The 24,327-nt window shown below is 36.2% G+C and overlaps 3 protein-coding genes across 4 annotated transcripts; 2 read left to right on the top strand and 1 right to left on the bottom strand.

Annotated features, from left to right (window-relative positions):
* Positions 1-3,797, top strand: LOC110094092. The gene is made up of 3 exons (XM_020819245.2): positions 1-1,009; positions 1,741-1,904; positions 2,037-3,797. Exons 1-3 carry the CDS (start codon positions 376-378, stop codon positions 3,132-3,134), a joined length of 1,896 nt encoding a protein of 631 aa, XP_020674904.1. The 5' UTR covers positions 1-375; the 3' UTR covers positions 3,135-3,797.
* An 834-nt stretch (positions 3,798-4,631) lies between these two features.
* LOC110094084 (pentatricopeptide repeat-containing protein At3g03580) lies at positions 4,632-14,899 on the bottom strand. The gene is made up of 4 exons (XM_020819231.2): positions 12,301-14,899; positions 11,931-12,128; positions 6,028-6,173; positions 4,632-5,070 (listed from the first exon to the last, which is right to left on the bottom strand). The coding sequence occupies exon 1, from the start codon at positions 14,846-14,848 to the stop codon at positions 12,461-12,463; it is 2,388 nt and encodes a 795-aa protein (XP_020674890.1). The 5' UTR covers positions 14,849-14,899; the 3' UTR covers positions 4,632-5,070; positions 6,028-6,173; positions 11,931-12,128; positions 12,301-12,460.
* Positions 14,900-20,227: 5,328 nt separating this feature from the next.
* Positions 20,228-23,948, top strand: LOC110094095 (transcription factor MYBC1). 2 transcript variants are annotated; one of them, XR_002302823.2, is made up of 2 exons: positions 20,228-21,404; positions 23,406-23,948. XR_002302823.2 is itself a non-coding variant. In XM_020819248.2 (2 exons), exons 1-2 carry the CDS (start codon positions 20,469-20,471, stop codon positions 23,456-23,458), a joined length of 879 nt encoding a protein of 292 aa, XP_020674907.1. In that variant the 5' UTR covers positions 20,228-20,468; the 3' UTR covers positions 23,459-23,948. The 2 variants fall into 2 exon arrangements, 1 of the variants encoding a protein (XP_020674907.1); XM_020819248.2 differs by having other exon boundaries at positions 20,228-21,294.
* Positions 23,949-24,327: the final 379 nt, after the last annotated feature.

Here is a 24,327-nt window from a genome sequence, read left to right as displayed (position 1 = left end):
CTTCTTCGGCTACTTCGTCGCTATTCGACTTCTCCACGAAGGCGTTCCCTTTTCCTGTTGGATCGGAAGTTACGACATTTTGATCGGAAGCAATGACAGGAGCTCGCTCGCTGTGAAGGTAACTTTCTCCCTTTCGCGCGCTTCTTCGGCCAAATCCCGTAAATCCGCCGAATCAGAGCATTTCGGAAATCCGGGATACCACGAAAAGGGGTAATTTTCCATCTACGGCAGATTTCATCTACCGTGAGATTTGGTTTTGCATTTTAGGCCGTTTGGTCGGATTTCGCTCAAATTCGCCTGAAATCCGGCTTCGAAAGATGTCATTTTTGCCGTTGGGCACGATTTAGGTTAAATCCTGCATCCAAACTGCCCGAAATGAACCCAATCTTCAAAATGCATACAAGGAAAGCTTCTTTCCCTTTCCTCTTCCTCTTCTTCTTCGCTGCAATCCTTCTCTACTTCTACCACTACAACTCTTCCATCCAAGTACCCCAATCTAAAACCACTAATCACTTCTACTTCAATCACCAGAACCCTAGTCTTCTACATCACAACTTCTCTTTCACAGTCAAAGTTCTCACCTTTAACCGCATTGAATCCCTCCGCCGTTGCCTCCGTTCCCTCGCTACAGCAGACTACGCCGGCGATCGTGTTAATCTTCACGTCTTCGTCGACCATTTTCGCGCCATCAACGGCTCCGATGCGCTGGTGGATGGGAAGCTGGAGGAATCGCGCAGGATTCTGGATCTTGTTGACGGGATCCAATGGGTCCATGGGGAGAAGCTCGTTCATTACAGGACGGGGAATGTTGGATTACAGGCACAGTGGTTGGAGGCGTGGTGGCCAGTCTCCGACGATGATTTTGCCTTTGTTGTGGAGGACGATCTAGAGTTGTCAGCGCTCTACTACAAGTATCTCAAGGCTATCATTCTGAAGTATTACTATGACTTGTCTAACTACAGCCCGTTGATCTATGGGGTCTCCTTGCAGCGACCGAGGTTTGTTGCTGGTATGATTTCTTAATATATTGACGATAAATAGTCTTTTTTGCAGTCTGTGATTTAGTTTGTATGCTGTTGGATCAATTTCTGAGGTAAAAAAGCTTACCCACGAATTGTAGAAGCAAAAATGCAAATCTAACTCATTAGAGAATAATTTCTTGTAGACCTATGCTTGAACATAGCTGAAAACTTTGTCTGTGAAAATTGAGCTAATGATATGGATCCTAGTAAATTATAGAAGTATATCTTTATTTTTCCTTGTATGATATATTTTTGTAATTTGTTGAATTCGTATGATTTGCTTGGTTTGCTTTGGCAAAGGTTTTAGACACAGTAGAATTATTCTTGTCATGTTATTTGGAAATGCTTTTTTTTTTCTTCAGGGTAGTTCAAATATACTTCGGTTTGGTTTGTTGCATGCTAGGGGTGAAGTGAATAAAGGACACCATACTTTTTGTTTACTACAAAAATAATTGTACTTAGTTTACGCCAGCTGAGCTTTAAGTTTATTTCCTTTTCAAAACTTCTGCAAACAAACAAACAAGTTTCTTTCAATTTTGTTGTTTTTGTTGGTGATAGAATAAAATTTGATTGCCTTTTCGGGGATCATAACACATTATTTAATCATATTAACTGTTGTTTGTAGTATGATCTTGGTTTTTGCACTGCTCATGTTGTAAAGAATAGGAGTCATCATGATGACAAACAATGTATCCATTTTGTTTTTGTTACTGAATAGGTAAACATGGAAACAAGTTACAGTTGGATAGGGAAACACGCCTTTTCCTCTACCAGATTGTGGGTACTTGGGGCCAGCTTCTTTTTCCAAGACCATGGAAAGAGTTTCGGTTCTGGTATGATGCACATAAAGGAAAGGGCTTAAAACCTACTTTGCAAGGCATGGTAATTTCTTCTTCTGTTGTCAAATCCTTTGAAAACTTCTTCTTTTTTTTCTTCCCCATTCTATTTATCACCTTCATCCAGCAGTAAAAAAGGCTAAGCAACATACAGAGCTTATTCTGATACTATTTGCAGGTGACAACAGGCTGGTACGACAAAATGGGTGAGAGGATATGGACTCCTTGGTTTATTAAGTTTATCCATGCTAAGGGTTACTACAATATCTACACTAACTTTCTGCAAGAAAGGGCCCTCAGTATCTCTCACAGAGATGCAGGAGTAAACTATGGCAAAACAGCTGGTCCTGATTCAAATTTGCTGGATGAACAGCCCCTTGATGTTAACATTTGGGAAATGCAACCTTTAAAAAAGTTGAAATGGTATGATTTTTGCTTTAGAGAAGTTCTCCTTTGGAGATTTGTGAGGAGCTATGGTGAACTTGGATCTGTTCTTGGCTCCATGCAGATACGAAAACCTGTTGTAATTGTGAGCTTGTACAGAACCACAAATATGATGGCCAAAAATTTGCTTTGTCATCTTGAGAAGATTAATACAAGGAATGTAATCTTCATTGGTGGGAAGTTGGAACTTATCAGATCTCTCTCCCAAAGGGGATATGCAGTCATTGATTCAGAAAAGTTAATTAACAGCATTGGAAGTTACAAATTGGTTGGTTCGGAACCATCGAAAACCGATAATATAATGAAAGAGATCCTAGCAAAATCCATTGTTGTTAAAAGATCTCTAGAATTAGGCCATGAATCTTGGGTGATTGATGGGAACTTTCTTCCTCTGAGTGACTTTTTCTCTGAGCTTCCTCCTGATCCTACCTGTAGTTTTTTCTTTGCAAAAAGTTTGGAAATGTTCTTTGTGAGGAAATCTCAACTATCTTTGAAGATTTGGGTTGATGATTTTATCTGGAAACTTGTATCATCTGCAGCATCTGTAAAAGTCAGCAATTTGGTCTCTGTGGACTACAAGCATTTTGCATATTTTGCTAGAAAGGCCTTGGAAGATTCTGGAATTCTCAATGTGTGTTCATTTGATGAGTTGAGGATTGGTGTCAAAGTAGGTACTGATATGTTGAATAAAACATATCTAAATGGCTCCAAGATGGTATTCTGGTCTGAGAATCTGGATCTGAATTCTACTCAGAGAAGGCTGGACTACATGAAAATGTGGCTGATAGATGAAGACCAATCTTGTGTTTCTGTTATGTGCCACCAACAATAAAATCAGACTGAGAATAATTGTTCTTAGGCCTTCTTTATCAAAAATAAATTCCTTCTCATGGTTCTAAAGCTTCATCTCTCTGACATATTTCACCAGTCTTCATTGTTCAGGATCAACATGATTGAGAATTTCTACCCTTTACTATGAACACTCTACTTTTATGGGCGAGTAACTAAAGGAAAGAGAGATTATTCTGCGCCGATATCAGACATGAAGAATTGTTTGATTTTGTATGTGAAAAATATGCAGTTCACTGTGATTTTACTGTTCACGGAGACAAATCGGACGGTTCTATCCATCCGGTGTCCACACAGAATAATTTCTCCTAAAGGAAAAGGTTTATACAGAGGAATACGTTAAGACATGTAATAACAACTGAGCACTCAGTGGGTTAGCAAGTTTTTTTCAAGGACAAGTTGGCAACTTCTGCAACAAGGCTTATAGTTCTTATTTGGCCTGTGAGTTGGGGCTTAGAGTTACCATGGTTGAAGTCTCAAACTCAACTTGATGTGAGTATTATGTTCCTGATTGGTTTCCATAATAGCAAATAATGGTGCAGATCATTCTGTGGAGTGCCATTATAAATTTTACTTGTAGTGATTTACCATGGAGTGGAGTACTCCTAACCTTATTGTATATAGGTAAATTTTTGGTTTGAGTGTAGCTAAGAATTTTTTTTTTGGGTCTAATATGTTTTTTTCTTGAGAAAACAATTAAAATGATCCCTTAAATTGTTATAATGGATTAAAATAATCTCTAATTATATTAAAGGACAATTTGGACTTCTCAGGTCTTTAAAAATAAATCAAAATAGTTCATCTTTAAGGAGTTGATGGATCAAAATGATCATTTAATATAGTTGAGAATTATTTTTATATTTTATAAAAAGTTAACAAAATGATCATTTAATATAGTTGAGAATTATGCTTTTTAGTATTTGCTGTCTTTTTAGTCATGATCAAAGTTTTGATAATTGTTCTATTATAATTATACTTCTCAAATAAATTAGTTTAAAAATATATTTTTTAATGATTTGCATAAGCCACATAAACATTTATATAATAATTTCATATAATCTTTCATTTAAGCTTTTGTACAAAAAATTATAGAAGCTCAAAATTCTTTGATATCTTGTCAAATAATTGACAAAATTGTTAAATTGAATAAAAAGTAAATTCATGTGACACAATTTTTAATTGTAAAATAAATATTAATTTTAAAACAAAAAAATAAACTATAAAATTTTATCCTTAATGCATTATTCTCTTCCATTTTCAATAATTTAGGGTAATGTCATTAAAAAATAAATCAGTGTTTAGTTTTTTAAATAATAAGTTGCATTTTACACAAATAATTGCCCAAAAAACAAATTTGAAAGAAAAATAATAATTACTTTTGGGAAAAGTGTAGGATGTTTTTGCAAATTTTCCTTTATTCCCTCTTTTTTTTTTTTTACCTTGACAATGATCACAATAGAATGCATGAGGCATTGCATTAAGTACCAATTTCAGGCTTTCAGCACATTGGTATCTGACAATTTTGAAGAACAATTTGCTCTCTGAAGAGTTTTAAACCGATGTAACCATCCAAAGACATTATTCAGCTGAATCATAGGAGATTATTCTATGCGGAAACGGAACGTAGAATGTTGTCCGGAGACTAATCAAAATGCGCCACGTCAGCGGTACCGAGCCATGGCAACGAGCAGTACTAAGCCACGGTACCGAGCAAAGGGGTGATGAGGCACATTCTGGTTGATCTTGATCTCCGAACGATATTTGGCATTCGAATCATAGACTGAACTGGGCGACAAGAAGCTTACTGCAACCATTTGATGAAACTCTTTAAGTCCACTTCTCTACTTATCGTCCAGAATTCAATAAGTTCTGCTGCAAGTTCCAGACTCCCACAAAGAAGTGATGCAAATGCATAATTCCTGTTGATCAAGAATAATTTAAGGTAATATTATACAAAGAAGCTTACTATTTATAATTATCGATTTGCCTAATCAATCAAATGACCTCTTGAATACAAAGGGCTCACACTCTTTGACAAACTATTCACCAACTTAATCCTCATACCCAAATCATCTCATCCATTCCAATCAAAATCTTTGTATGCACTATTTTCGTCCACATAACACTCTGAACATAGCATTACAAAGCATGTTTGTCTATTTTCTGATGATATTATGATAGGAAACAGTTGTAGCTCTCAAGTATTTTTTATCACTCTTCGAAAAACAGTAAAAATTCTCCGCAAAAATTCACACAAAATCATGAATGTAATAGATAATTTGTATTACTTGATGAAATAGAAACGGAAAATAGCAAGATAGTTGATACTCAATTCGAGAGGAGGATCGATCTCTCCCAAATTCTCTAGCTGCTGCTAGAGCCCTAAGGAAACTTAAACCTAAGAGAGCTCAAATTTCAGCCAAATTCAAGATACCCTAACCCTAGGAAAACAAACTATTTAATGCATACAATCAAAATGAAATATCTAAATAGTCCCTATATTCAAATTTCCCTCCTAAATCCCTAAAAAATCCTTCCAAATTAACTCCTGTGGATCTTGCGGCTCGTGCGGCTCATACAGCACTCTTCCGCCTCTTATTACGTTTAAATAATAAGTTACCTTCCAAATTGACTCCTCTTCAGCCCGTGCGGCTCAATACGGGACTGGTTCGGTCTAACATATTATTCCACATGCATTACAAATAAGGATCAGTCGTTCAACATTTATAATGGAACGAGCAGAGCCACATCGAGCTCGACTTGTGAGCTCGATAAGCTCGACTCGCGAGCTCATAAAGTATTCAAGCTCAAGCCAGCTCACGAACCGTATTGGCTCACTTACACCCCTATCTACAATTATTAAATTTGGGAATTACCTTCATAGTCTAGTGGAATATTTGAAAACCACGAATCAAGGATGATAAGAGCTTTGAATTCTCTCTTGTTCGTTTCTCAACTCTAAATTCTTAGTCTCAAAGTTGCTCCATCACTTGTCAATCAATTGCTGCAGAAACTAGTTCACCTGCACATGAAAAGCAAAAGCTCAAGCTTGTATCTATTTTGGAATAGAACATATTTTTCATAATCAAATGTCATTTATGCCAAATTGCATGCTTCTTTAAATTAAAATTTCATATATCATAGCGAAGATATATACATATTGTAACTTGCAAAACAATTAACAATGTTCTTGTGGTTATATCTGTAATAGCAAGTTTCTGAATTGCTGGCTTTAAGTGCTTCTAATCACATTGTTGATGCTGCTATGATTTTCCATGATTATAAATCCTGCTCTATAAACCTCACTATTTGAATTGTAGATGGATCCCATTCTACTGTTGCTAACATTGGATTGTGACTTCGCTCATTTTTAAAAGACATTATCTTAAAGAAAGGCAGAGGTAGACCTAAAAAGACTTGATTAGAAAAGATTAGAAGTGATCTTTCTTTATTAGATTTAAACGAGAATTTGACTTTTAATGGGACACAACAGAGAAAAAGGATTCATGTAGCCAACCCCATGTACTGGGACAAAGCCTTGATGTTGTTTTTTTTGTTGTTGTTGTATTATCCTTAAAAATGCTCGCATTCTTAAATTGAATTGTTAACCTTTTTTTCATTCAATAAAATAAAGGATCTTAATTGAGTTACTAACTTCCTCCCAAATGTGTTAATTTTAGGCCTTGAAAATGGAGAAGATTGGCAATACAAATATGGCAATTAATCTCAGCCTCCTAAGAAAAGAATTTAAGTGCAATCATTAAAAAAGATATATAATTTCATCTTCTAGCATGAATAAAGAGAATGTCATAATGTTATGATCTTAAGATGAGGCCGTTTAAAATTTACTTCTTAAAAAATTATTTCCAATCTTATTCAAATAAAATTTTAGATCTCATCAATGTAAAATTTGTCAATTATCTAAACACTCTCACAACTCTTTCTTTAGAAACCCGAACAAATCAACCAATCATTTTTTCTAGATCAATAATGATCTTTGGTGGGCATCTAGGGTCAACGCTCAACAATATCACTGGCTCTAGTGGATTCTTTACATTCATCAATTATCACTCTTAGAATCTTGTGGTTCTTTCTTAAAAATAAAAAAATAGAAGTTAGCACCATATGTCAAAATTTAATTGAGATGGTTCAAACTCAGTTCCAAGCTAAAATGGACATACACCGCACTGATAATTGGCGTGAGAACTGACATTCTACGATTGAGTCCTACATGTGTTTTTCCATCAGAGCATATGTCAAACTCCACAACAAAATAGAATTGATTAAAAAAAAAAAAATTAAAGGATGGAAGTAGTTTGATCAATCATGCTTACCTCACACATTCCAAAACATTGATAATAGCTACAACATTTCTCATCAATCAATTGCCCTCTTGAATGCTAAAGGTCCAAACTCCTTCAAACTCTCCTCCAAACTTATCGTCGTACTCAAATCATTTCATCCAGTCCAACAAAATCTTCAAAGCATCACCTTTGTCCACATACATCCTCAAAATCACACTACAAAGCATGTTGTCTATTTTCTGGTGATACTATTCCACAAGCATTACAACAAGGATCAATCGTTTTATTCTTACAATAGAAGCACCATACAACAACAAAAATCATTATTGATATAGAAAACCCATCTACATCTTCCTCTACCTTTTTTTACATCTACCTCTACCTTTTTAATGTAGGCTAAGTCTAATATATCTACTATCCTAACCGGGTCATTAGATGGCCGACATTTTATGTGACCAAACCATCTAAAAGGCGACTCTCTCTAATTTTATCAGCCACATGAGCTATTCCAACCTTTTCACGTATATACTCATTTCACATTCTGTCTATAAGAGTGAAGCCACTCATCCACCTGAGCATTCTCATCTCTACAATGCTTAATTTAATTTTATGTTTCTGTTTTAATGGCCAACATTATATGTAATAAAGCATTGAAGGTCTCACCACCAACTTATAGAATTGTCCCTTAAGTTTGAGGGGTACTTTCTTATCACACAATCGGCCCGATGCATTCCTCCACTTCAACCATCTAACTTGAATTCTACTAATAATAATCTTATCTATCTCACCATTACTTTGAACAATAAACCTGAGATATCTAAAACGGGTATTCTTATTAATGACTTGATCGCCCAAAGTCATAATCCCTCCATTAGATCTATTACTACTAAAATTACACTCCATATATTCGATTTACATTTACTCAAAAGAAAACATTTAGACTCTTAAGGTTGACCTCCATAATTCAAGTTTATCTTCAATTCTCTCTCTCTCGGCTTATCAAAGAGAAGAATATAATCAGGAAAAACATACACCAGTGTACATCTTCTTGCAAATGTCCAGTAAGAACATCCATGACTAAAGCAAAAAGATATGGGCTTAAAGTAGATCCTTGATGTAATCCAACCAAAATAAGAGAATGCTTGGCCAACCCACCTTGTATTTGAACACAAGTAATAGCTCCTGCATATATATCCTTAATGGCTTGAATATAAGCATTATTAACCTCTTTCTTTTCTACAACTCTTAAAAGCACTTCTCTTAAAACTTTATCATAAGTGTTCTCTAAATCAATAAATATCATATATAGATCATCATTATTCTCTCTATACTTCTCCATCAAACCTCTCAATAATGTGTAGCTTCCATAATAGACCTTAACACGGGGAAACTTTTGTTGTAGTCACCCGTGCGGCCTTAGCACGCCTTCCTTGTGCTAAGGCTAAGACGCCTTAAACCCACACAATTTGGCTAAAAAGAGAGGAAGTGAATAGGTAAAAGCTTCACTATACAAAGGAAGTTATACAAGAGGAGTTTTGGAGGGGTGTGAGGATATTATTTCAAATGAGGGGGAGGGGTTTTATTTATAGCCCTTCACACTTACCTAAGAACATTCTAGAGTTCTCTCCATTATTCAAGAGTGTGGAGTTCTCTAAAACACTCCACATAGTGCCCTACACTCTTACATAATTTTATAATATTCTAGAAAGTTCTAGATCCATCCTATAATACTATCTAAGTATCCACACTATTCTAGAACATTCTAAAGTAGTCTAGAATCTTCCATGAAACTCTCGGCCTTCCTAGAACCTTTTGGAATCTTCAAGAGTCTTCTAGAACCTTCTAGAATATTCCAAAACTTTCTAGAATATTCTAGAACCTTCCAATGTCTTGTGACCCCATTTAGAAAGAGTTCTGGAGGACCTCTTTTCCCTTACTCTACATGTCATGCCCAAGGGGCTTGACCAAATCTCTAGTTTCAATATTTGGGCGTAACACTCTCCCCCACTTATTCTCACGATGCCCTCATCGCGAGCATGCTTGAAGCCATGATGAAGGTCCTCAGATCGCCACAGGTCCAACATGTATCTCTGGCTCACTTGTCCCTTAACCTTCTCTCCTAGGTTGGCTTCCTTGTCGTCTGCTAGTGCATCAAGGATTTGGGATCTCCCCCGGAGCTTTGGCTCGAACTCAAGCTGCACCACTGGAAAGACATCCATAGGTACATCGAAGACTTCTATCACCTCTATTGGAAAGTCTTCAATGTGAGCTCCTAACTCACTCCCATGAGTTAGATTGTCATCCTCATCCCTTTGAGTGTCTTCCGCAACCTGCAACTCCTTGCCCTTGAAGTTGCCTTCCTCTGGTCCTTGCTCTTGCACTACTTGTATTGCCTCCACCTATATGACCCTATCACCATCCTCATTTGTCACCCCTTGACATTCTACGAGGAGTCTTGGGGCCATCTTAGGACAATGCCCCATCCATTGAGGTCCTTCACAAACAAAGTAGATAATTCTCCTCTCCTTGCCTTGGCCCACTTATCTCTCTGGTAGTTCTAGCCCCCACGCCTTGATTTGATCCTGCAATCCCCATGTAGGTCCCCAACTTGAGCTAGTGATCCAATGAGCTCCCTCTTAAGCTCTCCATGCACCTCTGCTCGTCCACCAAGGATTCCTCTAATTAAGACTCCATGCCTCCTCTCACAACCTGGATGGTGGAACCCTGCTCCACAAGGCTACTCCCATCTTAACCAATGTCGTTCACCTGGGCCCTCATGCCATTCACAGCCTCTATTTGTCAAGGTAACCACGAACCAGAACTAGATATCCTCTCTTCGAACTTCCCCCATGGCTTAGATGTTGGATCACGCTACTCATCCATTCCTTAGCTTCCTAATGATGACTCCAAACTTTCATTACAAACCTTGCCTTCACTTGGCTTGTGCTTCTCCTTGGGATCAAACCTACTCTAATATCACTTGTCACGAGGAGACTTTGCCTTAGTCACCCATGCAGCCTTAACACTCATTCATTGTGCTAAACAACCTTAAACCTACACAATTTGGCTAGAAAGAGAGAAAATAAATGGAGAAAAGCTTCACTATACAAAAGAAGTTATACAAGAGGAGTTTTAGAGGGGTGTGAGGAGATTGTTTCAAATGAGGGGGAGGGGTTCTATATATATAGCCCTCCACCCTTGCCTAAGAACATCCTAGCTAGAGTTCCCTGCATTATTCATGAGTGTGGAGTTCTCTAGAACACTTCACATTGTTCCCTACACTCTTATATAATTTTATAACATTCTAGAGAGTTCTAGATCATCCTAGAAAACTCTCTAAGTATCTACACTATTCTGAAACATTCTGGGGCAATCTAGAACCTTCCACGAAACTCTAGGCCTTTCTAGAACCTTCAAAATCTTATGGAACCTTTTGGAGTCTTATAGAGCCTTCTATAATGTTCTAGAATGTTCTAGAATCTCTAAAATATTTTGAAACCTCCATAGTCTTCCAGAACCTTCCAATATCGTGTGACCCCATTTAGGAATAGTTCTGCAGGACCTCTTTGTCTTTACTCGGTATGTCATGCCCAAGGGGTTTGGCCAAACCTCTAGTTTCAATATTTGGGTGTGACATCTACCTGACAAGAATCCAATTTGATTTTGAGAAACATTAGTATTACATCGTAACTTATGCTCAATAACTCTCCTATAGTTTTAAGGTATGACACATTAACTTAATTTCTCTATAATTTGCACACTCTTCTGCATTAATTTTATTCTTAAAAATAGGAATCAACACACTTCTTCCCCACTCATCTTGCATCTTTTAATCTTCAAAATAGTATTGAAAAGTTTTGAAAGCCAACAAATTGCTCATCTCCTCAGCACTTTCATACTTGTATTAGAATATCATCACGTCCAACAGTTTTTTCACACTTTATTTTCTTTTAAATACTTTCTAACTTTAATTTTATTAATACGCCGATAAAAAAAAAATCTATATTTTCATTTAGGGTGTTAAGGTCACTAAAGTCAATCATATTCTCATAATCTTCATTGAAAAATTTTTCAAAATATTTCATCCGCCTTTGTTGAATGTCCTCTTCTAATAAAAGCGCTTTTTGATCTTCATCCTCAAACTAAATCCTTATTTCTCATATTTCTTTGCTTGGCTAATTTATACATATATCTTTCTCCTTAATAGAAGCACCATAATATTATAAAATTAAAGCAGAACCTTTAAAGCAATGTTTGAAATTTCAATTAAAACGCTTTTACCACTAAAACTTAAAAGATTTTTCACCCTTTATTTCAAATGCAGAGAAAAGAAAAAGAAAAATAAATAAGGATTCTAACAAATTTTCTCTCTCTACTTCTACTCCTAACAGAATTATTTTTCCTAGCAACCGATTAGATACATGAGATTTCAGTTGTGAAGCACCTATAAGTACCAAATTTGGATGTTAAATTACCTTCATACCCTGCTTCGGAGTGTTTGTGATCTTTCACGAGTTATCATTGTTTGGGCTTAGTTTGGTGGAATATTTGAAAACCACAGATCATGTTTGATGAGAGATTTACATTCTCTCACAGATGTTTCTCAACACTAAACTCTTAGCCTCAAAGTTACTCAATCACTTTCCAGTCAACTTCTACGTAGACTAATTCACCTGCACATGAAAAGCAAAAGCTCAAGCTCGCTTCTATATTGGAATGAAACACATTCTTCAAAAAATAAAAACCATTTTTTTTCCAAATTGCAGCTTCTTTAAATTAAAATTCCTTATATCATATCAAAGATACATACAAATTCAACTTGCAAAACAATTAAACCTGGATTACCTCTTATGCCAAGAAAAGTCATTTTGATTTGCATTCTTGATATGCTTGTTTCAAATTCAACTGAGGTATTTTGGCCAACCAATTTGTTGCCAAATAGAAATATGATTCTATCTCTTGGCTTATAAAACATCAAAGAGAGTTGGAAACAGGGCACATTCACTCAAGGAGCTGCATAAGATAGATCTTCCTCGCGTCCCTCAATCATTTCCCCCATTAATAAGGTCCCTGGCTTCTTGCCACTTTCTATCCAGCTATAAGCTTTATTCTTCTTAACACTTCTTGATTTCATTAGTAACCTTATCTTATTTGCCTCATCCCATCTTCCAGCTTCAGCATACATGTTTGCTAATAATACATAATACCCACTATGCCCAGGTTTCAGCTCAAAAAGATGCTCTGCTGCCCACCTACCCAGCTCAATATTGCCATGAACACGACAAGCCCCAAGCATTGCTCCCCAAACATTGAAATCTGCTTTAAATGCCATGTTTTTGATGAAGTTAGCAGCCTCATCCATTTGACCAGCTCGTCCGAGGAGGTCCACCATGCAAGCATAATGCATTTGTGTCAAATTAATTTTCTGAGCTAATAACTGATCAAAGTACTTCTTTCCCCGCTCAACTAGCCCGCCATGGCTGCAGATCGATAAGGCCGCCACATAAGATACATGGTCATGCTCTACATCATCATCTTCCATTCTATCAAATAAATCTAACGCAGTTTCCAGATCACCTTGCATTCCATAACCAATTATCATTGAGTTCCATGAGGCCACATCCCTCTTGAGGCATCTATCAAAAAATTTCCTACCTAGATCTACCCGCCCGCACCGGTTGTACATATCCAATATCGAGTTACAGCTAAAAAGATCGGAGTCAATCTGATTCCTCATTAAGAAACAGTGAACTTCCTTTCCATGCTTGACCGCAGGCAGATTGGCACATGCTGCTAAGACTCCTATGAAGGAAACAGTATCATACAACATTCCCATAACTCTCATTTCCTGAAACAGAATCAAAGCTTCCAAGCACCAAGAGCTCTGAGAATAACCCAGAATCAACACATTATATGAAACTTCATCCCTCTCGGATACATCGAAGAGATTTCTGGCAAGATTCAACTGTCCGCATTTAACATACATGTCGATTAAAGCATTGGATACGAACAAATCAATATTGTAACCGTCACGGATTGATTTGGCATGGATCTCCTTTCCCTTCGTTAGAGAAGCTATTCTAGCACAAGCTGGAAGCACATTTGTAAAGGTGACACCATTAGGAGTTTCCCCAATAAGCTGCATGTCACCAAGTAACTTGATTGCTTCCATTTCATCTCCATTTTGTGTGCAATTTGCTATCATAGCATTCCATGAGACAACGTTCTTATTCTTTATCCTGTCAAAAACAACAGCCCCCTTCTTCAAAAACCCACACTTTGCATACATATCCAACAGTGAATTTGCAACAAATACATCGGAATCCATTCCATTCTTAACACAATATCCATGAACTTCTCTCCCCAAATGAAAAAGATTGGGCACAACTAAAGGCAGGAGGCTAGCCATTGTTATACCATTAGGCTCCATTTCACTGGACAACATTTCCTTAAACATCTCCAGAGCATCTCTAGAAAGCCCAGCATGAGCAAGAATCCCAATAATAGAATTCCATGAAACATCATTCTTAACCATAATACTCTCAAAGACCTGCATTGATCCTTCCAAATCTCCACACTTTCCATAAACACCAATCAAAGCATTTCCAACCGTTACATTCAAATCCAATCCAACCTTAACCGCATATCCATGTATTGCATCTCCAAAAACTCCATCTTGCATAGCTCCAGCAGCAGGGAGAACACTAACAAAACTAACAGAATTAACTCCCAATCCAGACCTCACCAACTCCGAGAAGAACCTCATTGATACTCTATACAACTCATTATTAAAAAATACAGAAATCATTGAATTCCACGAAATGATATCTCTGTTAGGCATTTCATCAAACACCTTCCATGCACTTCCAGCGTCCCTGCACGCGCCATAAAATGCTACGAGTGTGTTGCCAACAAAGACATCAGAGAAAAACCCCAGCTTTATAAGACCACCATGCAGCTCCTTCCCCTTATCTTCAGCTCGAATATCACAAGAAACAGCGGCAGAGCAGGCGGAGAGGGCAAAGGGGAAGGTGCGATTGTCAGGCGAGACGGAGTTCTGAATCATGGAGTTATAAACGGAAAAAGATTGGAAATTGAGGCCGGATTGAGAAAGAGCGCGGACAAGTGAGTTCCATAGGAATGCGCTTCGGGGCTTGAAGGGGTTGAGATGGAAGAGCTGGAGAGAGGAGATGGGGTCGTTGAAGGAGGAGTAGGAGATGATGAGAGCCGCTAAGGAGGAGGGATTGTGATAGAGAAGACCGGAGGTGGAGGCATGGGCGTGTGATTGTTTCGTTTGGGAAAGGGATTGGGAGCGGAGGAGGAGCTGATGGAGGGAGATTGATGACGGAGATGAGGGCTTGGCAACGGCGGCGACAGTCTGATAGAGGAGCATAGAGATTTCCGGCGGCCGTGTGCGGCCGCACAAAGTGGAGAATTTGTGGTTAGTGTTGGTTCCAAAGTAATTAGCCGTTTGTATATAAAATAATTAGGATTTGGCAAGCATTAGATTATGACGAATATTAATATTTTGAATCAAAAAGGATTACAAGAACAAAAAATAGAGGAAATTACAAGTATAAAAAAAACAAAAAAAAAATTAATATTTTTAATTTATTTTAAAATACTACTGCAACCAAGATTTTGAAAATTAGATTTAAAATAAACCAGAAGAATGAGAGATTCACAGTTCGATGTAATTAATATTAATTTTTTTAAATATAACATAATTTACATAATAATTATACAATTATATAAAAATATGATTGAAAATTAAGCAGAATAAATAGTCATAAAATATAAAACATGAAAAAATACTTATTTTAATTTAATACAAAGTATTGAAGAAAAAAAATAATTGTTCTCATTCATTTAATCATATAATTTTACGGAAAAAAAAAACTCATATCAATTTTCTTGTAATTTGTTGTATTATTTGTCACAAAATAAACATTATTCATTTATATTCACAAAATAAACATTTATATTAATTCAAAGTCAATTCATATGAAGCTATAGATAGAAACATAAAATAGCAAAACATGACATAAATTTAAAACTTATAAATCTTCACTAAAGATTGATTCAATGATTCTCATAATTTTTTTGTTAATTTTATATGATACTAATTTCTTGTTGATTTCTTCAAATTTATTTGATCATTATATTATTGTTTGAGTTCTCATTCTTATATCTTTTGATTTGTGCCTAAAGGAAGTAAGCTTTTGAGTATTTAGTGATCTTTAACCTACAAATTTTAAATTCTCTTTTGCGATCTATATTCCCTAAATTTTCCTACTCCAAATTATTATTAGATCTTCTGGTTACATTATCATGTTAGCTTCAAGTTGGACATTTAATTGAGTCAATTAAAAAAAAAAAAACAAAGATGCAATTTAAGCAAAGTTTTGTAAACTACGGTTCTAGACTACTGCAACGTGATCTTTGTGACTTTCAATATTAAAATTTTACATTCGATAGTATGTAAGATTTTTGAAGACTTTAAATTGGATATAACATCAAATGACACACCTTGTCGCTCCAGTTTCCCCAATAAGGTGGTTGGCTGATCCCGCCGCTCCCAATTCTCGCATAGGATGCAGAAATCATCTAATTCATTATTATCACATTGCATTGGGGGATGCATGCATACTTATTGAGCCTCCATTGTGTGTTTGACATTGATGAGTTGAGCTCAACATCTACATTGGGTCGTGCTCCAAGCGGAAAGAAAGAAACAGACCGAAAGGCAGACTTGTAACTAGAGGAGCTTCACCGAATGAACGATTTACTCAAGGAAAAATGTCTAATGCCCATGCGAAGAGGAACGAAGCCAAGTGGAGAAGGGAGAACGAAGCCGAGTAGAGAAGGAACAACGAAGCCGAGCGAAGAACTCTGAAAGTTAGAATGAATGAAATGAGGGTTTGCTCAGGGTTGCTTATGAGATTAAGAGTTTAGGTTTTTTTTATCTGAAATGTATGATCATTATCTAATGGCTGAAAAAAAAACTCATGCTTAAACCAACCGGTTTCAGAGAACCGCAGGCGATTCGACAACTGGTCTAAGCAATTATTGAGCGCTTTGATGCGGATTGACCAAATCGACTAGCCGATTCGCGGTTGAACCAGTCGGTCTGGTCCGATTTTAATAACCTTGACTACAATAACAACAACAAGTATTTATCTAACTATATGAGGTCAGCCATATGAACCTTTTTTCTTCACACCTACTATCCTAATTGGGTCATCGGAAAGATGGATTTTTATGTGACCAAACTATCAAACTATCTAAGGTGACTCTCTCTAATCTTATCTACCACTAAAGCTACTCTAATATTTTCACATATATATTAATTTCACATTAACCACTAAAGCATCCTCATCTCTGTAACACTTATCTTAATTTTATGCTTCTCTTTTAGTGGCCGACATTTTACGCCATAAAATATCATAAATCTCATCACCATCTTATATAATTTTCTCTCTAGTTTGAGGGTACTTTGGTATCACACAACAAGTCTTATGCATTCATCCACTTCAATCATCCAACTTTAATTCTATTAATAATATCCCCATCTATTTCATCTTCACTTTGAATAATAGATCCGAGAAATCTAAAACATGTACTTTTATTAATGACTTGATCATCCAAAGTCGTAATCCCCTCACTACTAAAATTACACTCCATGTGTTCTATTTTAGATATACTCAGACGAAAGCCTTTATACTCTAAGGTTGAAAATTCGCTTCACCAAATTTCCTCCTCAAATGTGTATAAACATGGCTAATTCATATATTTTTGGAGGTGTCATCATGATTATTTCTGCAAGAATCATAGACTCCCATTTGAACACTCCGTATAAGTTGCCCTTCATCATTTAATACCTCTTGGACATCTCAATGCCTTTATGAACTCAAAATTTTACAATATTAAACTTGACATTTTCATCATGTTAATATGCTCATTTAGATTATAAGCATTCAAAGTTTTGAAGATGTTGAACCTATTAAATAGCCTCAAGAAAATTTTTAGTATACTTATGAATGCTTGATTTCTCATTTGGATTCAAATTCATGTGATTTTGTTCTCATTGAATGTAAACATCAAAATCTCAATGATTCTTTCTAAATGAGCTCTTTTTTTGTTTTTTGGATAACCTTTGAAAGGTTTAGGGATTCTTTGCAATGACTTTAATGGCATTGCCTTCTATTAATGGTATGGATCACTTCTCATCCATCTCTTTACCCTCTCGAGCCTTGTCATGCATATTAACGAGCAATACTATCAAGTTAAATAAACAAGTCTTGTCAAGCTTAATTATTAATATATATGTATATTGAGCTTACCAACAAGATTTTAATGGGAAGAACTTCTAGATAAACAAGTATTTTAATGAGCATAAAGAAGTAACTTATGTTTATGAATAAAATAATCCAATATATAAAAGAGCAAAACTCCCATACAAAATAAATTTATAATCAAGTAAAAAATGAGCATATCATCAAGCCTTAATTAAGCTTCTTAACGAGCTTGCCCATAAGCTAAAAGTAAATAGCTAAAAGTAAATGAAATTCAAATGATGATAAAAATATTACTTTTTTTTTTCATAGATTGCTAATATTAACAAGAAGGATTATATTCAAACCTTTGATGATATATATGTGTATTGATCTTTCTAATATATCAAAGTCGTCCCATATTTAATTCATAAAAAATACTTAAAATAAAAATATATATTTTTTTTCTTCATAGTATCTCAGATCTCTCTATAACTTAATTTCTTCTTATGACCTCTCCTCTCTAGCTAGATTTTCTTCAATTGAAGAATAACTTTTGTTTTTTTATCTACCACAATGTCTTCTTCTTCTTCTCTTAGCTATTTTCATTCTACTAGTCTTCTAAATGTTTTCTTTAAATTATCATAAAAAATATTATATATTAGTTTCTATTGTTCCCTTTATTATTAACAAAAATAATAGAGCTTTCATTAACAAATTTGATGTGAATGCTTCATAGCATCTCCATAATAGCTCACAATTAACAACAAATTTTTCTTTAAATTGAACTTTTGAAAAGCCTTTTATCTTGATACAATTAAAACTTCTATTCTTTTATCTTATACTAATATAGTTAGAATTATTCTTCTTTTTTTTCTTTTTTTTTGAAAGCGATCAATATAACACATTGTGTAATCAAGATAATCAAGCTAAAAGCCCAATTATAAGAGCAAAAGTTACATCACAAAACTGAGAAATTTCAAAACGAACAATTTATCACATCAAATTTGATAACTTTTCAGTTGTGGGCATTTCAAACAAGTTCAAAATTAGTAATGTGTTCAGCCCAATTCAAAAACTCTCTTAATGACTTGATTAATCTAGCCTAAATAAATATAGATGCATCTACACTGTCAAACAAACCAGCACATAAAATAAAACATATCAATGTTCTTAGATTGCATGCATCTACATGACTGAAATATTTTATCATTTTATGCATCAATGCATGCCATATAAGATTTCATGATATTTTTAAAACCCTATCACCACCATAGTGCATGCATGTATGACTTAAGAAAGAGAAAGAAAAAAAAAAATCATCAAATGGTCTCATCACATAATTGTGCCCATTATGTTGTTGTTGGTTAGGTGATGGACAACAACAAACTCAAGAAAGATTCTACTATGCAAACTTACAAGGATATAAGACTCTAAAGCAAGTGATACTCTACAAGAAGGAGGTCATGGATGTGAACTAACTCACACTTTACATTAAAAATATATTGTAGTGGACCTTCCACTTGCACTAGAAAGCAAAATTGCCTCATTGAAAGATTGTTCACCAAGGATTACAAATTATTTATATATATTTACACATAGAGAGAGAGAGAGAGAGAGAGAGAGAGAGAGAGAGTATAACTATAGAGTTAGTATTATTTTTCAATATCTATTTTCAACTTTCTACTTGCATGATGATGACAAGTGCTGTGGAACTATCTTTAGATGCTTCTTGATTGAAAGCAAGACAATTAAGAAAAGTATGATTAATTCCTATTTAATTTAAGCTTTGAGTTGAAGTGGCTTCTCATTTAGTTGACTAAGGCATTTAGCTTTTGGAAAAAAAAAATAGTGGTAGGAAGGATATGCATAAAAAAAAAAACCGTCTTGATATAAAGTATACATGAATATCTGGATTTTTTTTGTTCATGAGCTTTCTAAGAAATGGCCCCTGAGAATTAATGCTGGAAGTTACTCTCGAATTTTAGAACTGAAATCTTTATAGGAACTTTGATTTTGATTTTTAAATTTGTTTGTTGAATGCATGGATTTAAAACTGGGTCGAACTATCTGGTTTAATGAATGGACTGATCATATGACCGACCTGATCAATCTTAAGAACATCTCGCTACAGCAAACTAATAGGAATCAGTGAGAACCATCAGTTTCACGAGTGAACTATCAAATCAACTCGGATTTCTTTGAAGAAAATAGTTCAATTGTCACCCCATTGAGAAATTAAACAAATTAATTTAAAAGTTTACTATAAATAATGAGCTTAATTTTTTTTTTAATTTTATAATAAACATTAAATTATTAGAATAATCATCTACAAAATAAGCACAAACTTCAACATTTTGACGTGATCCCACCCATGTGAGACCTAAGTATATGCATTAAAAAGAAGAAAATAATGAGACTTAAGGGTATAAATTTCTTTTAATTATTGGAAAGATAAGAAGAGTCATGCTTAATTTTTTTTCTTAATATGAAACAACGAGGAAGATCCACCTCGAACCTCTCCTCCTTCACCATTCTGCTTCTCCTTCACTTACCGCCTTCTTCTCTGCACCCCTCTTGCTCCGTTCCCCTCTCCAAATTTCCTTCCTTTATACCTTTTTCTGTTCCCTTTTCGTCTTCCTCACGATACCAACATACCTCAAAGCCCATATTGATCGACTAGAGGGAGAAGCAAGAGCAGCAGGACGAGCAAAGGCATAGAAGAAGAAACAGAAGACGATGAGAGAAGAAGTAGAACCCAACTGGTTTCCCCGATGGGAGGAGGAGCTACCAAGCCCCGAAGAGCTTATGCCCCTCTCCCAGTCTCTCATCACCCCCGACCTCGCCCTCGCCTTCGATATCTTAACGCCAAACCCTAGCTCCGCGCCACCGCCTCCTCCTCCGCCGGATTTTGATTCTCCGGACCTCTCCGCCCCTCCTGAATCTGTCTCCACCGGCTACGCCGGCGAAGAATCAGCTCGCACCTTGAAACGGCCGCGGCTGGTTTGGACGCCGCAGCTCCACAAACGATTCGTCGACGCAGTCGCCCATCTCGGAATCAAGAACGCCGTCCCCAAGACCATAATGCAGCTCATGAGTGTTGACGGTCTCACTCGCGAGAACGTCGCCAGCCATCTCCAAAAATATCGTCTTTACCTCAAGCGCATGCAGGGTCTAAGCTCCTCCGCCGCCGGCCCGCCGATGTCGGCCGCCGACGCGGCCACGGAGCATCTTTTTTCAAGTAATCCCATCCCTCACCCTTTCCTCTGCCGTGACGGATCTGGACAGGAGACTTATATGCAGTTCTTAGCTCCGCCTCTCCTGCATCAACATCAACACATGGCTGCCGCTGCCGCCTCAGTACAGAACCAGCAATATTATCATCAGAGACAAATAAGGCATTTGGGATCAGCTAGTGATTATGGGCTGTTCGCAAGGGGAGCAGCACAGCCCCTTGGTTTGCACAGGATAGGGGGTTCTTCTATAGCCATGATGCAACCTCCTACTATGGCTTCCTTGCCAACTTCTTATGGAGATGACATGGATTCTGGGTCTGGAAGAGGAGGTAGGAGGGTTTTGACTCTTTTTCCAACAGGAAGTGAAGAATGAACCGAGCTTTCTTATTCCATTCTGTTTAAAGATTACTTGAAGTTAGAAGGATTTCTGAGAATCAAGGTAGATCTTATCTAAGTGTCCCTATATGTTTTCCTGTTGCGGCTGCCGGTACTGGGTCAGAAACATTGCTACCCTTGCTGGCCATGTTTTTTTTTTTCCTTTTCTCTGTTGTTAAATTTGTGCAAAGGCCGTTCATGGAAAAATATTTTCTTCAAAGAAGTCTTTTTGGTTTCAAATCTGAGGCTTTAAGTCTTTGGATTCTGCTTCGGTGACAAAGATTCTGTTTTGCAAAAGAGCCAGTAAAGCTTGACTTTTTTGTTTTTCGGTACTTGCATTTGGAATCATCAAAAACTTTCTTTTTTTCATTTTTTGTTGGTATGAATGTGATAATTAGTGCACCTGTTTTAATAGAAAACTCAGGATGTTGTAAGTTTTGAATGTAAACCAGTGCTCTCTGGAAGGGAAAATGGATCTGGAACATCTGAAATCTTTCAAATCTTAACGTCTCTTACAAACATTTCATCAAGTTGTTTTCTTCCTAGCATCTCTAGCATAGTAAAATTTACTTGTTTTGCTTTGTCCTTTAAATTGATGTAGTTAACCACTGTTGAACAGTAGTCTTCTATGTTTAGGAATTTAGGTTCTGTTATCCTAATTTAGGCTTCTTTTGAGACGGCATTCTTACTGCTTGCTAAAGCAGCTTTCTAGTACAAAATTTTTAAGAAAGCTGCTTTAAGAAGCAGTAAGAAAACCGTTCCAAACGAAACCTTAGTCTAACTTGTTCATGATTATTTGAGAAATTTAGATCATGTCAATTTTGAATATGTTTCTATTTGCCTTCTCTGACTTTGGTTCTTGCAATTTTCCTCCAAAAGTGTGCATTACAAGTGAATATTGATGAGAATGGTGAGCTATGGGCTCATATTTTAGAACTCATTTTGAAAATCCTAGAGTTTGATATTCATATTGATTTCTAACTACATCCAATCAAATGGTGAACTCTCCAAAATTCATTATTTTTTAGAATGTATTTTCTGAATTCAAGCAACCAAAAGAGCTCTAAATAGGCACCATAATTGAGAAATATATATTGATTTTGTAGCAATCAGTCTTTCATTAGGTTCACAAGATTCTCTAAGATTTTAGATTTAGCTTCATAGGTTGTTTTATGTATATTTCTGCTGAAACCAGAATTCAGAATACTGGATACAGCTGTAGGACTTGATTTAGGGGCTGTCTGGTAGCAGGATTTAGGCTGGATTTGAGGCGGATTTAAGTGAAATCCAGCCAAACGGGCTAAAATGCAAAACCAAATCTCACGGCAAATGAAAGCCGCCACAGATGGAAAATTCCACCTTTTCGTGCCAAACCCCGGATTTCCGAAATCCTGTTTTTTGCCGGATTTACGAAATTCATTGGCTCGAGAGGAAAAGTCTGCTCGTTAAATATACTCTATAGCCAAACAGTCACATAGGATTTAATAAGATTTATCATGAATGTTGCCAAACAATTTTCAGGATTTAGGCCCCTCAGAATTTACGAAATCCTACTTAAATCAAATCCTGGGTGCTACCAAACAGCCCCTTAGTTTCTTATCAAACATTATTTATTTCGTTGTTGTTTTCTAATTATATTTAGCGGAAGAGGCTGTACCCCACAGAATTTATCTTGTCAATTTAATTTCTCTTTGACTTCGCATTTGTTACTGTATTTTGTCAAACTTTTTAACTTTATATTCCTGCAAATATTGCATACTGATAAAAATTATAGCTAACTTCCTGCAGTCTATTTAAGCTAGGAAAATCAAAGTTTCCTAAGACTTTTGTCCTTGAGGTAAAGTTTACAATTTTACTCTCAAGTGCATGAAATTGATAGTTATCAGTTAATTTAGTCGATAAAATTTTCAAAATTATGATAAAAATTTTGAATTAATGCTTATTCATTAACAAAAAGGGGAATTTACATACATAGCAAATTCACTATGTACTGTATATATTTCACCTCTAAAATTTAGTATTTATGATATTTAGCACCCATTAATGGCATTAGCTGATCTCGTAGATGATGACATCAATGGGGGTAGAGAGGAGCACGCAGGCATGCGGGGAATGTGACCGGTGGGTGCGACGGAGCTCACAAGCATGTGGCGGCGAGCTGGTAGGCAAGCAGCAGTGGTGATCACATGTGAGCAACATGAAGCTCGCAAGTTAGGGCATCAACATCTATGATGGCACACGCTACGGGAATGATAGCTCTCGCTGATGAGGTTAATTTTTTTAATGCGGGAGATGTTATTTTTGAGTTTATTTTAAATTTGGGTGCTATATTTTTAAATAGTAAAACTTAGACGTGAAATATTTCAATTTGATAGTTTTGAGTGTTATTTTTGTAAATCTCCCTTAAAAAATTGCATGAAATTGGCTAGTGGCTGGAGGAATAAAAATTTTGCTGGTACGTATATCATGGTCCAATAATGCTCCATAGAGACTGAATAAGATGAAGCTTATTAAATTTTGTATGTGCTAATTAAAGTTTAGTTTAGCTTATCTGTATACCCTTATCATGGTGATGAAGATTCTTCCCCCCTTTTGTCTCTCTACAATTTTATTTTACTTTTTTTGTTGCCAGACTTTTCGTCGTTATCATGTGCTGCAATTTCTTAGCTGAAATATATATTTTTGTATATTATTTGTATAAAAATATGGGATATGTAGTACATTTTAGTTTAGTGGTTCGAAGCTTAAGCCATCAACCAAGAGAGAAATTATTCTGTGCGGACGCCGAACACCGCTCAGAGACCAACCAGAATGAGCCACGTCACCCCCTGCTCCGTACTAGGCTCGGTAGTGCTCGGTACCGCGGCTCAGTACAAGGCTCGGTACTGCTCGGTACCCGGTTCAGTACTGCTGATGTGTCGCATTCTGATTGGTCTTCAAATAATAAACTGCGTTCAACGTTCATACAAAATAATTTCTCCAACCAA

Source organism: Dendrobium catenatum, unplaced genomic scaffold, assembly GCF_001605985.2.
Source record: "Dendrobium catenatum unplaced genomic scaffold, ASM160598v2 fragScaff_scaffold_621, whole genome shotgun sequence".
NCBI classification, from domain to species: Eukaryota; Viridiplantae; Streptophyta; class Magnoliopsida; order Asparagales; family Orchidaceae; genus Dendrobium; species Dendrobium catenatum.
This window is presented reverse-complemented; position numbering and strand designations above follow the sequence as displayed.

Coding starts and splice junctions, on each gene's coding strand:
- LOC110094092 (XM_020819245.2), top strand. CDS start 376: ATGAACCCAATCTTCAAAATGCATACAAGGAAAGCTTCTTTCCCTTTC. Junction 1,010..1,740: donor GCGACCGAGGTTTGTTGCTG/GTATGATTTCTT, acceptor GTTACTGAATAG/GTAAACATGGAAACAAGTTA. Junction 1,905..2,036: donor AACCTACTTTGCAAGGCATG/GTAATTTCTTCT, acceptor TACTATTTGCAG/GTGACAACAGGCTGGTACGA.
- LOC110094084 (XM_020819231.2), bottom strand. CDS start 14,848: ATGCTCCTCTATCAGACTGTCGCCGCCGTTGCCAAGCCCTCATCTCCG.
- LOC110094095 (XM_020819248.2), top strand. CDS start 20,469: ATGAGAGAAGAAGTAGAACCCAACTGGTTTCCCCGATGGGAGGAGGAG. Junction 21,295..23,405: donor TTCTGGGTCTGGAAGAGGAG/GTAGGAGGGTTT, acceptor CTGATCTCGTAG/ATGATGACATCAATGGGGGT.